Source organism: Rattus norvegicus, chromosome 14, assembly GCF_021556685.1.
Source record: "Rattus norvegicus strain SHRSP/BbbUtx chromosome 14, alternate assembly SHRSP_T2T, whole genome shotgun sequence".
Lineage (NCBI taxonomy): Eukaryota > Metazoa > Chordata > Mammalia > Rodentia > Muridae > Rattus > Rattus norvegicus.
The window spans coordinates 91,301,630-91,318,209 of NC_141547.1; the positions used below are offsets into that span (position 1 = coordinate 91,301,630).

The 16,580-nt window shown below is 42.4% G+C and overlaps 1 protein-coding gene across 26 annotated transcripts in view; it reads right to left on the minus strand.

Moving 5' to 3' along the window:
- Window positions 1–16,580, minus strand: part of Cobl (cordon-bleu WH2 repeat protein) — a 246,422-nt gene that overhangs the window by 56,582 nt on the left and 173,260 nt on the right. For 3 of the 26 annotated variants that reach the window (NM_001401109.1, NM_001401108.1, NM_001401112.1), the window contains 1 exon segment: window positions 13,686–13,900. In NM_001401109.1, the coding sequence (NP_001388038.1) occupies window positions 13,857–13,900 (44 nt within the window). In that variant the 3' untranslated portion in view covers window positions 13,686–13,856. 26 annotated transcript variants of the gene reach the window in all.

Here is a 16,580-nt window from a genome sequence, read left to right on the forward strand (position 1 = left end):
ACACTATTAAATTCATGATGAAAATTTGAGACTTTTGACATCAAAACCTAACCTTCTGCTTGGCACACAGCAAATGACACAGAGGACCATGAGTCATCTTCCAGATCTCAGGGAAGATGACAAGTGACCTCAATGCCACTGCAATGTTGAGCATCTCAGAGGCCCTGATCCCTGGACCTGCATGGCCTTCCATGATTCCCGAGCCCGGTCTAGCATCGGACCAGTCACCTGTCCTCCTCATGCCTCCACCCCCTTTCAGCTGTACTGAAAGTGAAGGTCAAAGATTACAGATGAAACTGTCACCGTATGTCTAACAAAACCTTCCATTTGGTGTTTCTAAAACGTTTAAAATGTAAGGTGGTCGCTGTTTTTCTTTTACCATAGATCACGTTTCTTCAACTGTTCTGTCTTCTTATTTTCATACTGGAGACTCTTTAAGTTTATTCTCTCTAAAATTATCAAATGCATGGAGCCTTCAAGACGCTCAGTGCAATACAAGGTGCCCAATCTCCTGAACTGGGTTCAAGTCACATTATATGCCTTACACTGAACAGAGCCTTACAGTGGACTTTTGTGACCTGAGTGAAAGGTGTACAGGGGCTGAGAAGTTCTAGTTCAATCAAGATTATTATATCCTCCCTCACCCCTTTGCCTGATTGGCCTTGATGTAGGTAAGTGACTTCCTGAATTTTGTTTTCCATGGTGTTCCCATAAACAAGTGGCTAATTCTTCTTGCTGTAGCTCAAGAATCTCTTGACGTCCCTTCACCTGTGCTGCCTCAGTAGCTTCAGGTCTGCATCCCATCACACACCCCGGGATAAGGGAGCCTGGCTCTTCCTCTAGTAGCACAGAGAGCATCACCACCCTACATCCTTTCTCATGGTTTCCTGTCCTTTTTATCTACCACAATGTAGGTGAATGGAACTTTTACTTACGATTTTCCCTTTTCAGCCATCAGACCACTAGAGGTTTCTGTTATGGACATCTGACCTCTTGGTCTCAGAGATGATACATGTTTACCATTTTACCCGTCCCCTCAAAATATGTTGCCATAATGTGATAAAGCGGCGTATAAATGCGGCCAGGCAGCAAGAGGAGGAATTAAAGGATCCTTGAGGCTGTTAAAGCACAGGTCTCTGAGGACCACCCTCACATGCCCGCCTGCCCCTGCAGCCTCGGCAGTGTAACTGCCTGTTATTTTTCCCTTCTTATTTCCGGACACTGCCTAAACTTAGGGACACACAGACTAGCACAAACTGTGAAGATGGTTTATTCAAACTGCTTCCTGGGTCTGTACTAATGAATAAAAGCATATGTGTTTAATATTGAAAAAACACCCTGACAGGTGTTCTTTCAAGTTTCAATGCATTGTACAAGTTACCATAAAATAATATCAGAAACCCCCAAATGCAAATATACCATAAAATATGTGGAGAAAGGTATGCGACTAATATTTACATGCATAGAATGTGTTCTTGTATAACACATAGATACCCTGCAAAATTACCATCTAAGGTCCTCTCAGTCCCAGTGAGTGGTTAGCCTACAGACCATTGAAAGTCACACCATGATTTTTCCACGAAGCCCTCTTGCCACTCCAGCCGGTTTGGTGATGTGTATCTGCTTGTAACGGTGACAAGATCAGCATCTGAGCCCATCATTTGGGGAAACTTGTATAGAATTGTTTCTAGCCCTATCCAAAATCAACAGACTACACAGCCAGTAAATTAAACGTTTCATACACAAACCACCTGTCTAACGCACAATTATGGCGGCCCAAAATAACTTGGCTTTATTGGTCAGAAAACACTCACCTCAGCAAAACTACCAATCCCCAAAATAACCTGTGTGGATGCTGAGGTCCAGCCCTAAGTTTTCAAGGTCAGTCCTCAGGACTTGAGGCATTCCTCACTTTCCTTTGCTAAAAGGAAAGGTTGGTGCACTGTCACCCAGTTTTACCTGGTATGCTTTCATTAGGATTCTTTTCGGTTTAAAAAATAACCTTTTCTTTTTCCCTCTAGATTAGCAACTGAGGAAAATACTAACCATTGGAATGAGATCACTCATCCTCAGGACAATCACAGATTATATTTGGTTGTTTTTACTCCTGGTTTGTATTTATTTTTTAAGGAAACACATAGAAGAACATTTTATAATGTATGAAGAAAATTAGATACATTACTCCACCATTGTGCTCATTCACTCACTTCATCTTCAACGGATTCAAGATGGTATTTCTTTCCCTTTATATTGTGTCAGTGATGGGCTCAGGCAAACAGAATTCACTCATTTCTCACGTGTCTTGATATGCTGGTAGAACCATGGTCTTTTGGAGACTCAGGGAACACTGACTAAAAGCTGGTACCATATGTTACGAGCACAATACTTCAGGCATGTAGGGAGTCAGTGTCCAACAAATGGTGCTCTTCTTACAATAGCTTGGACTCAAAGGGTAGAACTGAAGTGTCGTTACCTCTGGTTACCCCCGAGTTACCCACTAACAAAATTTCTGCTTCTGTACTCTCGTCTTTATGTTTTCCAGACTCTCACAGTTCCTCATCCCAGAGTTCTCTGAGTAGACACAACAATGATTTCATTGAACTGAAAGGTAAGACTCTCCCATCACTTTGGGCTCTTCGTGTCCTTGTAGGTCAGAAAAGGGTTACAGTGACGGTGAGGATGACTAACCCAGACTACCAAAGGAAAACTGGGCGACATCTCATAACAGAAGTAGGGAAGAATATCTACACAGTAAAGACTGCCCCTTGGGGCAATTCTCAGAATTATAATGTTCTATGATTAAGGTCAATGGAAAACTACCCTGACCCATTCCAGGCAGACTACTAAACCTTCAAGAATGAAGGTTTGGGTTATTGCACTAAGAAATGAACCATGACCAGTCTAGGCTCTTAATAAAGGCCAAAAAGAAGTTAGATGATAGAAATACCAGTTTGTGCCATGAACCTTGTTACAGAAATGATGAAAACAGCCATCTTCTTGTTTTCGTATGAATATGTTTCTAGGTATATACAAACTATACAAAAAGATACATCATTTTCTTCTGGTCTTCTTTTCCACTGCATGATGTTTTATGTCAGTACTTAATTATATAACTTTCTACCGGGAAATGACTGAGACGTGTCTCAAGGGTGTTGCCCCTGGAGGAAGGGAATCCCAAGCTCTTGATAGTGTGCAGCAGGGCTGCATTGTGTCGCTTGATATTAAGACCTTGTCATTATCTATATTTGGAGATTAAGTGTGGTTTAAAGCCATCCATGTGGTCAGGGGTGAACTCTTGACAGTTGTTTATATGTCATCTGATGAGTCTAAGGGAGCAAAATATTTCTAGAGCGTCTGAGGCTGCCGGGGAGAGAGTAGCGCTTTAATTATTACAGATTACAAGAAAAAGACATACATGCCTTCTGGAGGTCAGGATTTAAGGAATGCAGCATTCAATCTGCCCAGGGTCAAAATACAACAAAGTTCTTTGTTTGCTTGGGGGACACCCACTCTCACTCACCTTTGGACAGCAGAACCCCTGGCTTGAGGGCCCTTAAGACTAAAACTGACTCCCCTCTCTGGTGTTCTGAGGCTGTTGCCTACAGCTGGCAGATGGCAGGGCTTTCTGTTCTCCGGTCACATGAACCAGTCTCTATTTTAATTCAGTTTCTCTTGAAATACATGACTGTAAAATACATGCAGGTATCTGTACGTATCTACAAGTCCCATAAGTAAAGCATTATGTCTCTAATAAACATGTATGGACTGTTCTCTTGTCATTTCCTTGAAACAATACAACCATTTATATTATATTAAGTGTAAATAATCTAGAGATTATTTAAATTACATATGTAGGTTACATGTAAATACTACACCATTTCACATAGGCAGAATATCCAGAGTTTCTTGTGACTACTGGGGGGTAACTGCATCAGACATTAGTCCCACACAGTGAGCAGGATTAGCATATCCACATTTCATAAAAAAAAAAAAAACCCAAAACTATTATTCTCCTCATGCTTTGAAGTTGTTCAGAAAAATGAATTATACAGTTAGCAATGGTGTGTAACTTCTCCCAAATCAGCTTTCCCAGGATGTAACCCCAACTGCTTGTCCAGACTGGATGTTTGGAAGGGCCTCCCTCTTTTCCTCCTTCCACAGCTCTTTTATCTGTCCCATAAGAGGGACAGGAGACACAGTCACGGAAATATGCTCGAGGGCTCAGCTGACTCTCTGTAGCTTGAGGATCCTGTGCTCTCAGCAGACACTGAGAGTCAGTGTAGTTGTAGGGCTCAGGCCTAAGTTTCGGACTTTTTGACCAGCACCAAGCCTGCCTGTAGAGAGTGGATGAGAAGCTTCCAATTAGTGCCGGTCGTGGCTTTGAAGTGGCAAGAAGTGGCCACGGCAGGCATCTCCTCAACGCTGCGCAGCGCTCCCAAAGGAGGCCAGGGCTAATTTATTCCCGTGTTTTGTTGCCACACAGAAGGACTGGTGCTTGTTCACCAGCACTGACACAGCTGGGGATGCTCTGAAGGACGAAGAAAAGCAGGTCCAACTCTTCAGTCCCATCGGACAAGGACGTGCAATGCAGAATTCGCTGTCACACTTTGGGGCTAGGAGTGGGGCACCAGAGTTTCCCTGGGGAGTGGTGGAAGTTCGACATGGGCAGGACATTCACTTTCAAGAGCAGTTAAAGACACATTCAGGAGCTCTCTCAGAGGAGACATGGCAAGGACAACATCCTAAGGAAAAAGATGCTAGGTAGCAATTTAGCCTTGCGTTTCTCAGGAATGGGCCTAAGGTAGAGAAGGGGGTTTCATTTGGGCTTATCTCATAGCATGGTCAGGACTTTTCTTCTGACTTTGTTAATTAGGATGAGGACTTGGATTACTTTAATCTTTCTAGTTGTTGAAAATCTGAGACTAGAATCGAAAGAGATCTTGGAACATCAATGAGAGAGAGACAGACCGAGTGACAAGAGTTGTCTGATTGGCTATAGAGGATATCCGGAGTGTCACCAGACATGACATACAGGTACTACTGTACCCCATAACACTTTGACTGGGACAAACTGGTGTTGCCTCGTCTCCTTTTCTTATAACACACACACACACACACACACACACACACACACACACACACACACACACACACACACAGACACACAGACACACACACACCCCTAGGTGTTAATGTATACTTTCTTGCCTTTTGAATTTGTAGCCCTTTCCATATTAACTTGTTCTGTGTTGATTACTACTCTAAATGTTTATGCATTTATTTGATTGTGTTATTCTCAAAGGCAGTTTTGCTTTTCGTAGAAATTCTGAAAGAGAGCAATTAAATTGCCTGAGATTGTTTAATAACAGAGTTAAGAGCTGGGCCCAAGCAGTTTGAGCCTAGCCTTCTTGGCGATCTTGGAGGGACTTCAGTAGACAAGGATGGGGTTGCTCAGAACTGTTTCTACCCCTCCTATAGGGAGAATGGCCTAGTTTTCTAGCACAAGGATCGCAGTGACCCAAGCAACTCTCACGCCCCTAGCTGTTACTTGGTCATTGCATTCTGGCCTAAAACAATAGATGCATGACTTAGTCACGTGAGCGAATCTAGGGCTCACGTGAGAGTAACTTCAGGTTAAGTGAGCTAGTTCTACCTCGAGAGTCACAGCTCTTAGAAAAGACAAAAGGCATACTAGGTAACATTTCAGAGCCCGTTTCCGGATCTGTAGTGACAAGCAATAGAAAGCATGGCTCTGAAGATATATGTACATCTATGTTTCCTCTGGCATTATCGCCAATGAGAGGTATAAACAAATATCTGTATATGGACGAACAGATAGTACACAAACAATGGAAGTTATTGAGTATAAGCAAGGTAATTGTGCTATACGCTACCACTGAAGGATTCTTCAGACCATTACGCTAAGGGCAACGAGTCAGTCACAGGAAGACAAATGTGGTATGATTCCATTTATATGGAGGTACCCAGAGCATCACATTCTTAGAAAGAGAAGGTGGGACTGTGATTGGCAGGTTGAGGAAAAGGGCAAAACTGGAGTTAATGGATACAGAGTGAGACTTGGAAGATGGCAAATCCCTGGAAATCTGCTGCACAGCCGTGTAAACACCCCAACAACGACAGAATCGGGTACTCGAAAATATCTAATGTAGCACATTTTACGTTATTTTTTTTAAAGTTATAATTAAGAGCTACTAACTGATCCAGCAGTTTATGCAAACAATTTAAGATGCCTTGCATAGGTCAAGCAAAAACAAGTCTAAGCAAAACACAGAGGCCGCCAGGCCCCGGAGCAGAGTCTCGAGGGCCCTTTTGCCTGGGAAGTCTGCAACACAATCTGTAGCTAATGGTTAATATCTTAGGTTGGTTTCCTCAGAAGTCCTGTTAGCTGGGAGAAACTGGGGACAATATGACAACCTCGAAGATGGATAGAATTCATTACGTGAGAGGGGCATGAGTAACTGATTTCAGAAAGCATTTGGAGGTCCATAAATATGAAGCATCTTTATGACGCTCTGCAAACACACACAATAAACAGGGGGAAAAGGTTGAGCTTACTATGATCTGTAAATCCCAAAGTTCAAAAGCAACTAAGATACAAGGTAGGTTTGAAGTGTGTGTGTGTGTATGTGTGTGTGTGTGTGTGTGTGTGTGTCTGTGTGAGCAGCAACACACAGGTGCACATGTATTCACAAATGCTTGAAAGATCCAAGTGGAGGCTGAGAAAAGGACAGGTTGGAAAAGGGACATCATGAGCAAAAGGAGCCGCTGATTTCAGAATGGTGCAGGATATCACAGTTACTGATCACCCCTGGGAGCATCTGTTGGGATTGACAGATTTTTCCCTGCTAGTCAGTGGAGAAGGCAGTGCCATCAGAACGGCAGCTACTCTATAAACTGTGAGCAGGATGAAATTCAGTCAGGGTGAGGACAGGAATGCCCACAGGAAACAAGGCACCGTGGGCCATGGCAAATGTGGGAAAAATCAGCACAGTTAGGAGCTGGAAAGTGGCATGGAAAAGGGCCAAGTCCCTAGAGTCAGGTTCTAGACTGTGCCGTGATTATGCATGGACGCCTCACACTCTGCAGTTCCTATTATCTCCTTAGCAACCACAGGATGATGACAGCAGTTGTTATGGTCCAAAATGTGTTCTCAAAAACAGGCAGCCACAGCCGATTCAGAATGAAACATTTTGTGTAAAGGGACTTTACAGTAGTGAGTGGGTCAGGCCACAGGTGGGCTTCTTTGGGTGAGACAATATGGCTGGCCTTCTAGAAAGATGAAGAGGTCAGAACCCAAAACAGAAGGAAGAGCTATGTGGGCAATGGGAGAAAAGTGAGCCAATCAATGAGAAAGCATTCGAAAGAACCAACCTATTGACATCATGATCAGAGACTTTTAACTTTCAGGGCTGGGGGGCTGGGGGGAGCATGGCTTGTTTGAGTTGCCGATATGTAATAACGGCTGCAGTCAGGCAGGAGACTCTTGTAATAACGGCCGCAGTCAGGCAGGAGACTCTTGTACAGTGCGGCTGGGGAGAAGAGTCTAACTCAGTCTCGTTTTGAGAGGTATCCACATACAGGAACTGTGTAAGTGCTGGGTTTTGGTTAAATCTCTGCACTTGCTGTTGGATAGAGTTTTAACACACAGGTCAACTGGCGGCTGTGGATGCAGTCCAAGAGCGTCAAACATGACCAAACACCACCGCCTGTATACCTCAAATGCCAAGGGCTGCCATCCTCTGCATTCTCCTTCTGCTGGTCTACGGACTGTTTTCAGAGATGAGAAGGGGAAGTCAGAGACAGTGCACAACACCTGCCCATACACTGGCGAGCATGATGAAGGCAGGGAATAGAACATAAGCTAAGCGTGTGGGACACGACTGGCAAGGAACAAGTCTGGGCATAGGGATTAACTTGTATTTGGCCTCAGACAAGTTACTCTGTGCCAAAGTTTTCTTATTTGTAAACTGAGGATGTTAACAACAGCGCTGACTTGTTAGGGCTCTGATAAAGATAAAAGGATTAACCTACAAAAAATGGGGGCCCCAGGTAGCTATTTTTGCCTCATGTTTTTACCCTATGAGTAGCGAATCCATGGAGTACAAAACCCTGTCCAGCTGAGTCCTTCTCGCAAACTCACTATGTACCACACTCTCATTGACGGGTGCTCCACAGGCTTCAAACATCTAATGGATGCAGAAATAAGTATAATGTTAATGCTGAAGGATGCAGCTAGAACATATTAATATGGTAGCACGAGATTCTGGCCCCATCCACTTTTTTTTTCTTTTTTCTTTTTTTTCGGAGCTGGGGACCGAACCCAGGGCCTTGCGCTTGCTAGGCAAGCACTCTACCACGGAGCTAAATCCCCAACCCCGGCCCCATCCACTTTAATAACTGACCATGTTCTCAATTTTCAAATCTCCTTCTGATGGCAAATGAGGAATCATGGTGGCCTGATATAAAGTGAAACCCATAGGTTCATGCATTTCAATACATTTTCCCCATTGTTCCCCTTTAGAAGGTTATGGAACTTTAGGAGGTAAAGCCCCGCTGGAGGACGTTGGTCATTGGGGGGGGGGGACCTTCATGTTTTATAGCCGGCTTGACTTCCTGTTCACTCTTCGCTTCCCAACTACAGATGCAATGTGACCAGTACCTCACGATCCTGCTAACATGCCTGCCCTGACACCTCAAAATGTGCTCCAAAACAAACTCTTCCTCCATTAAGTGGCTTTTTGTTGGGTATCTCGTCACAGCTACCTAAGGCAGACAATAAAGGAGGCCAACAACTATTTCTGGGAAAACTAAATGGACAGATTCATAGTTCTTCTTACAAAGCCAGATATGGGTTCACAAATATCCTGTGTGAGGCAAACTGGCAGGCACAAGCCAATGTTATCATATACTGTGCTAGCTTATACATGGACATGTGCACACATGGTGCACTTATGTCTGTATGCATGAACGTCTACGTGTTATGAATGCACATATGAACATAGAGTGTCCACAACAATGATGTACGCACATAAATGCATATAGTATGGATACACATGTATAGTATGGATACACATGTGTGCTGTGTATGCATCCACATGCGTTTACAGTGTGTATCGGTGTGTTTCTACATTATGCATGTGTATGTGTATAAGTTATACAGGTATGGTAAATAAACATGCATCCCATCCACAAAGCACACACATGTGTGTATAGGCTCACAGTCATAATGGGCCCACACACTAGTCACCCCAGCAGCAGCAGATGGAAAATCTGCCAATCTGAGTATAGGCCATCCTGTAACTGTGTGATTTTAGGCAAGTCAGTCGATTCGTTTGGCTTCAGTTTATTCTTTGTGTGACTAGAGAGGGATCAGCTTTAAGACTGTAGTCACCCAGCCTGCTTGTTCGGTGTGACTGGCTGCAACATAAAGGCAAAGCCCTGGTGTTTATTTTTTTGTATCTTTGTTTCCATTCTGCAGAGCAGTCCATCAGCAGGATAACCAGAGCTCCCCCTGGTGGTAGTATTTATGCAGCCAAAACCACTTGCTTTCCAGGACGCCTTAAATAAACCAGCCCCATAGGGACCTTCCAAGCTAGCAAGGGATGTGGGTTGGTGGGCATTACATCACTCTGGAGCCTGGAAAGATTCTGCCCTGGCACCCACCCTGCCAGCTCCCCAGAGGAGACTGGTTGAAGCTGGCCCTATCGGTTGGCTGTCAGGTGGGGTTAGGATAGCAAAAAGGTTTAACATGGTTAACAAATGTATGAGCAACACATTTACAGCTCCCTGAAAGGAGAAAAAAAAAACAACAACACTAAGAATAGTCTCACATTTCCTCTGGAAACGGATAGGGAGACAGAGGTCACCATCTTGTGTGCATGTTTACACATCTGCATTTTCATTTAAAAAAATATATATATCCAGATGACTACATGGACTACATCCCCTATTCAGTTTCCCTTCTCCCCTGATCAAGGCAACTTCATTGTCAGAGACATTAATTTTAACAACTACAATTTAATAATCTCCGAGTTAGATAGAATGGAGCTTTACTTCTCAATTAACTTACAGTGTCACTAGCAAGTATGTTAACACTGCTAGATTTCCAACTGGATTTATAACACTGACATACATATATATATATATATATATATATATATATATATATGTGTGTGTGTGTGTGTGTGTGTGTGTGTGTGTGCGTGTGCGTGTGAATAATGTTTTATTTGTCCATAAAATATGCATATTTGCGGGGTAAAAATGGCTATGAACCATAGAAAGAAACATCTGAGACACCATGGCATAGATTAAGTTTGCCTATTTAAAAAAAAAGACTGAGCAGAAGAAATAAAGGTTGGAGGACGAGGCCGTCAATGAGGTGCCTCAGAGTTCAGACAGCACACAGTAAAGAGAGAAACTGGTTATGAAAACAAAGGTTCTTTATTGCTACTCAGAACCACCCATTCCCCTGTGCAAACAGAAGCTCTATTAATAGCATATACTTAATTTTACACCTCTGTCCACCTATGGTCAGACAGCGAGGAGCCTGACTGTGAGACACAATTACTCTCCCTCTAATTCTCTAAGTGGAAAGGCAGCACCTCCAAGAATCCTAGGTGCCAATATGAATGTTGGGGCCAAGGGGACCAGAAGGCTTCCAGTCTGTGCACAGGGGCACCTGCTGCCCAGGTTTGCCTAGAGAACAAAAGTCTGTGTAGAAGGCTTCTCACATGCTCCAGCAGGGACTAGCATTCTGAGTTAAACTGAACGTTTACACAGGAAACATTACTGAGCGGCAAGGCCATGTAATCATACCGAAGAGGAGGCCAGAAGCAACTACGCTATAACAGTTGAATTCCAGGGCCTCAACAGTTTATAATTGATTGTGATGCTTATGCAAGCCTTGCGTTCTTGTGTGGAAGGCCTTTACCTCCATGGTATAATCCTACCCGGATTGCAAGAAGTCTGTTTGGTTATGGTAAATGTTAGCTGGCACGCAGAAATATTTTGAATCTGATTATACGAACTATAAAAGTTGTGAACGAACTGAATCATATTATGGATCCAAATTAACACGAAAACTGTGAAAATTAGCAGCTGATAAGCATCACAAACACAGATGCAATGTGTGATTGATTATAATGGGTGCGAAAATGAAATTCCAGTGAGTAAACAGTTGGGAAAGATCTCCAAATTATTTCAGCCGCAAAGTTAGCAGCTTTTAACTTAAAATGAGAGGATTTCAGAGTCTTCACATTGAGAGTAAGAACTCACGCAATTTACAGACTCAGTGTGTTTCCATGTCCACTGCGCAGACCCCTATGGTAAAAACACAAGTGCTTAAGCCAATTAAAATGGACAAATAAATATAGCTAATTTTTCTTTGACCCTGGCATTTACTATGGAGCACATATTCTCCACGGTGCTTTCTGTTCCATGACTGTGCAAGGGGACATATCAGTGACTAGTCTCCTTGATTTGTGAGTCCCCAGTCAGAACATGGGAACTATCATCCTTTACTGATAGCACGCACAGCATTATGGAGAAAAGACATTCCATGTTTTTCCTCCAGCAGGCTTATCCAGAGAAGGCACAACCACAAAATCACAGACAGATTCTGGAGTAAGTCAGAGGGGAGACGCCTTTCTGAAAGGCAGACGCTCTGGGTGGAATTAATGTTTCTACTTTCTATACAATGTATAACGCACGGCGGACACTAATCTGCCTGACGTTTTGACTGAATTGTTCTGAACAATGTTGTATCAGACTTTCAGGGGCTCTGCCATAGAGGTAAGCCAGGGAGTGTCTGTCAGAGACCAGTCATCCGTGTCTTAGGTGACCTTTATGATCCTGTAAGTGGGGCTTTCGCAGTCAAGCTGTCTCTGTCGTGTACTTAACTGTTTTCCCTTCATGTGTGCTGTGTGTGGTATGTACGTGTGTCTCTGGAAACTCTATTTTCACTCATCTTCAGTATACTTTTACTTTTACCATATCACCTACACTTTAATCAATGGTTTCGTAGGCAGCATCACTCTCCCCTTTGTGCTCAAGTTTTATCTTGAGGAGTTTGGCCACCACCTTTCTTCTGCATAACAGATACTCCTCCTCCAATAAATGCTTATTGCTGTAATTACATACAATCATCTACAAGCTTTAATGTCTGCCTCATAAATCCTGATGCCTTCCCGACATTTTATAAATATTACCTTTTCTTGTTTAGACTTTCCCACTTAATGATCTGAGGTCAAATGACTGCTACCGACCAGACAAAAGTCCTTTATTTCAGTGCAAAAAACAAAAAAAAAAAAGGAAAGGAAAAGAAAGACACAAAAGAAAAGTATAAAGGTGAAAGAGAGAGAAGAGAGAGAATATTCATTTTTTCTTTTTCTTTTTCTTTTTTTTTTTTTTTTTGATTTTATGTTACTGTCTTCAGACACACCAGAAGAGGGCATCAGATCTCATTACAGATGGTTGTGAGCCACCATGTGGTTGCTGGGATTTGAACTCAGGACCTCTGGAAGAGCAGCCAGTGCTCTTAACCGCTGAGCCATCTCTCCAGCTTGAGAATATTCTTATAAACTGTTGGTTTTCCCCCACTCTATAGGTTGTCTGTAGCTCCAGCCTGCACTTGTCCCATCACACATCCCAGCATCAGCTAAGATCATTCCTTTTTTTTTTTTTCAGCTAAGGTTTTCATTGTGATCAATAAGACAACCATCTTGCAGGTATCCAAGAAAAAAAATAAAAAATAAAAATAAAACAAATTACTCTAAGCACAAACTTTAGAAAGATTCCGGAGAGAAACATGAAAAACCTCTCCAGATCAGTGCATCTTTGTACATTAACAAAATCAAAGCAATGGAGAAACATTTGCCGCTTCTGCTTAACCTTGAATCTTCAGAACGATCCTTCTTACCTATCCTGTCTGATGATAGGAGTGACAGCCAATAGGTCAGTTTCCCCACGGTTGCAAAGGGATCTTGGAAGACTCAAGGCATGCCCTGTAGACATAGCTGTTATATTCTTTGGCACCTCTGTCATCTGTGTAAATCTTAGAACCAGTGTTTGTCAGAAAAAGACACTGTTGCTTCCTCACACAGCTAAGTAAAACCATGTGTTTGTTTTCTACTTTTAATTTTGGGCGAACGGGACAATGCCGAGAGAGCACCAGGTAAGTTCTTGATGCGTCTTTAGTGGAAAAAAAAAAGCATGAATAATGCAGATGAAGGGAAACTGTCTCCCCTTTCTTTTGTTTTGTAAACAAGCCAAGTGTCAGAAGACAGAGTAATGGGAAAACTGGAGATACCCCGAGGAGTGAGGTGATGATGAATTCCCAAGTGGGGAATCCTAGGTCCTGGGTTCCAGAAGGTCAGAGGGCATGTGTTCAACACGTTGATTTACAGGGTAGGTGGAATATTCCTATTCTGCTCAAATTGACACTACCAGACAAATCATGTATGTGATCTATTTTTGAGGAAAATGGAGACTAAATTCTGGAGGACAACATTGAGTACAAAAAGAATATGTTCAAATAAAGCAGCATACTTCACAGTAAGAGATGCGAGAATCTGGGAATTTCAGATTAGGTCAATAGTATCAATTTAAAATTCATACGCCAACGTTTTTTATACCCCCTTCAAAGAAAAATGAACCTCAAACAAGTCTTTGGCATTTTGCATTTATATGTAAATTCTGAAGAAAGTAAAGAGAGGTACAAAGGAGCGATTTTTTTTTTTTGTCCTGAAAAGAGGGAGGAGGACGTAGAACGACAGCAACATCAGAGCCAGGACAGCAGAGACACCAGGAAAAGCCTGAGGCAGGAAGAGGCCTGTCCATCAGGAGCGCTTGGCATGAGTAGGGAACGACGCACAGCAATAAACTGTAGAGGAAATAGACGGCAAACATGAACGTAAAGTCTTGGTGGAACAACTGCCTGCTGGTACCATGCACCTCAGCCCCTGCAGATTTAACACCGCACATGGAGTGGTGTTGGCCAATTGACGTCAGCATTGTGTGACAGCACTGCTTTTTTTAGTCTGTTTCCAGGCCTGTCGTTAAGCAGCTCTATTGATCCAACAGTAGAACTCTGTCTCCGGTGAAAAAACGTGTTATAACTGTCATTGCACTCACTGTAGGTCTTCCAGGGACTAAATGAAATACGCGGTAACACCTATTAGTCGGAAGGAAAAAGTCATTTCCTACCTCACTTAATTTTAGCTTTTAATCGTTTGAGAATTTCATACAGGTATATGATGAGTTCTGGCCAAATATACCCTCCCCAGTTCATCCTTTTCAACTCCTTCCTATTACCCTGCCACTTCTTGTTCTCAGCTTCACGTGTCCTCTTAAAATACCCACTGGGTTCACTTAGTGCTCCCATTATGAACATGGGGATACGGCCATCTGTTGGGGGCATGGGCAACCTCTCCAGGGTGGAAGAAACTCATTTCCCAACTCCCAGCAGCTCTCTGTGAACTGCTAATAGCTCTTCAGTTAGAAGCAGGACCCCTTGTTGGAAAAATGCCCAAACTATTGTAGAACTAGTGAAAAATAGATGATCTTGCTTTATAATGTTCTCATGTTTAGATAGCCCTTCTTGAAGCTGGTAATACTGGGCAGAGCCCATGCAGAAATTCAGAAGTGAGAGTCCATGGAGCTGGAGATAGACATGAGGTATTAGTGTATGTTGGGGTTCAATGTTTGAATCTTAAGCTACTAGGCTTGCTCTTTCCTCTAGGGCAAGGCTGACCTGTGATGGAAAGGACTACTACAGGGAAGTAGTCTGTAGTTTTAAGTTCTTTTGGTTTGGGACTGAAATCAAGGAATTAGAACTTACACCCTCGCACATGGCTCCCTAAACATGCTAGAAGCATAGACCATATGTACTTTTAACTGATAAAGGGAAGCAATGGTACTTAATGTTTTCTTCAGCATCCCTGAAAAACTAATATGTCCATTCCTTATTTCTTAGAAGGGCTTAAATTTATACAGTCTAGAAAGAAGTTCTCAGAACACTTCATGTTTAAAAAGTTTTATTCCTAGCTAGATGCAATGCTATGAGGTAAAGATTTAAGACACTAAGGGTGAATTACTTGAGTCGACACATTGCTTTACTTATTTGTGTAAAATTAAAAATAAATTTGTCTCTAGGCTTCCTAAAAATTTTACTTCTTTTTTCTATTTTATTTACATTTGGCCTTTCTTTATTGTCAGTAAATAGTAACCAGCTGTACAGAAAGGAAAGTATAAATAATTATGAGTATTGCTGAGCTAAGGGTAGGAAGCACAATATTTATAAGAAGCAAAACTATGTAGTACTGCTTCTTGTAAGTTTTATATAATCGATTGATTCTGACAGAATGCTTTCATTAATTTTTGCTAAATTCCTTAATTTATAGCAGCCAGCTTATATAATTTCATTTTTTTTATTCTTTGCTCCTTCACAAATGTGCATCTCTGTCTTATTCACCATTTATAGCCGAAAGGAGTCTTCCCTCATTGGAGCTGAGTGACATACTAACCTATGGTTTAACAATTAGTCATGATGCGTTGGTTTAACGCTGCACTGATTCCTCACTAGGCTCTTCCCTAGGACCTAGGAGATGCCTAGCCATAGGTACTCAATAATGGTGTCAGGTATGAATATCATCTTGTGAAGCAGGCCTTAAATCCAATCAGAAAATGGTTGGTTACTCCCATAACATTTGTGCCACCGCTGCACATATTGTGAGGACAGTTATTATCGTGGCTTGCAACAGCCACAGCTGGATAAGTCTGATAATTACTTTTCTGCTCTGGTAATGTGCCTAGTGCATTTCTCAGAACTATCAAAGCTAGCTGGAAGGGATGAGGCTTCAAGGTGAGTACCAGTTTGATTATCCCATGTTCTATAACTCCTGTTTGTGATGTCTGCAGGAAAAGGTTCTTGCCATCAGGTTCTGGAGTATACACAAGAGCACTGATAATATTATTATTATCTGAGGGCCTTTGGGACCTCATTGGCCAACAACTCCAAGAGTAGTAGTAATCCATACATGGCACTAGGCTTTTTATCTGTAAGCATATGATATATAATGATTGCGTTACTGCTCTGTTATGGAGTAATTCCACTTAGAGTCATTATATTTGTGTACGTGTATATTTTAAGAAGCAGTAGGTTTCACATGACTTTACTAAAATATCTTTAGTATTGTTCTCCATCCCTATATCCCCTCCTCTACCCTGCCCTTCCCGTTCCTCACCCTATTTATTCCTTCCTGTCCATTATTTCCCTCTAGCTTCTTACGATCCCTTTTGAAAAATCCTCTTAGCCCCCCGTGGAACGTCTGCGCACTGTTTCCTCTGAAAGCTCAAGGATCACAGTAGAAAAAGGAATAAAAGACTTTAAGAGGCAGAGGTATATACAGCTAAAAGAAAACTTTCCCAGACACAGTAGGACAGTTGCACATATGAACTCATAGTTGTTGTGACTGCATGCACAAAACCTGTGCAAGATCAACCCAGACATCAACCCAGACCACATCCCAGCACGGGGAGGATGGACGTGGCATGAAGTCCCA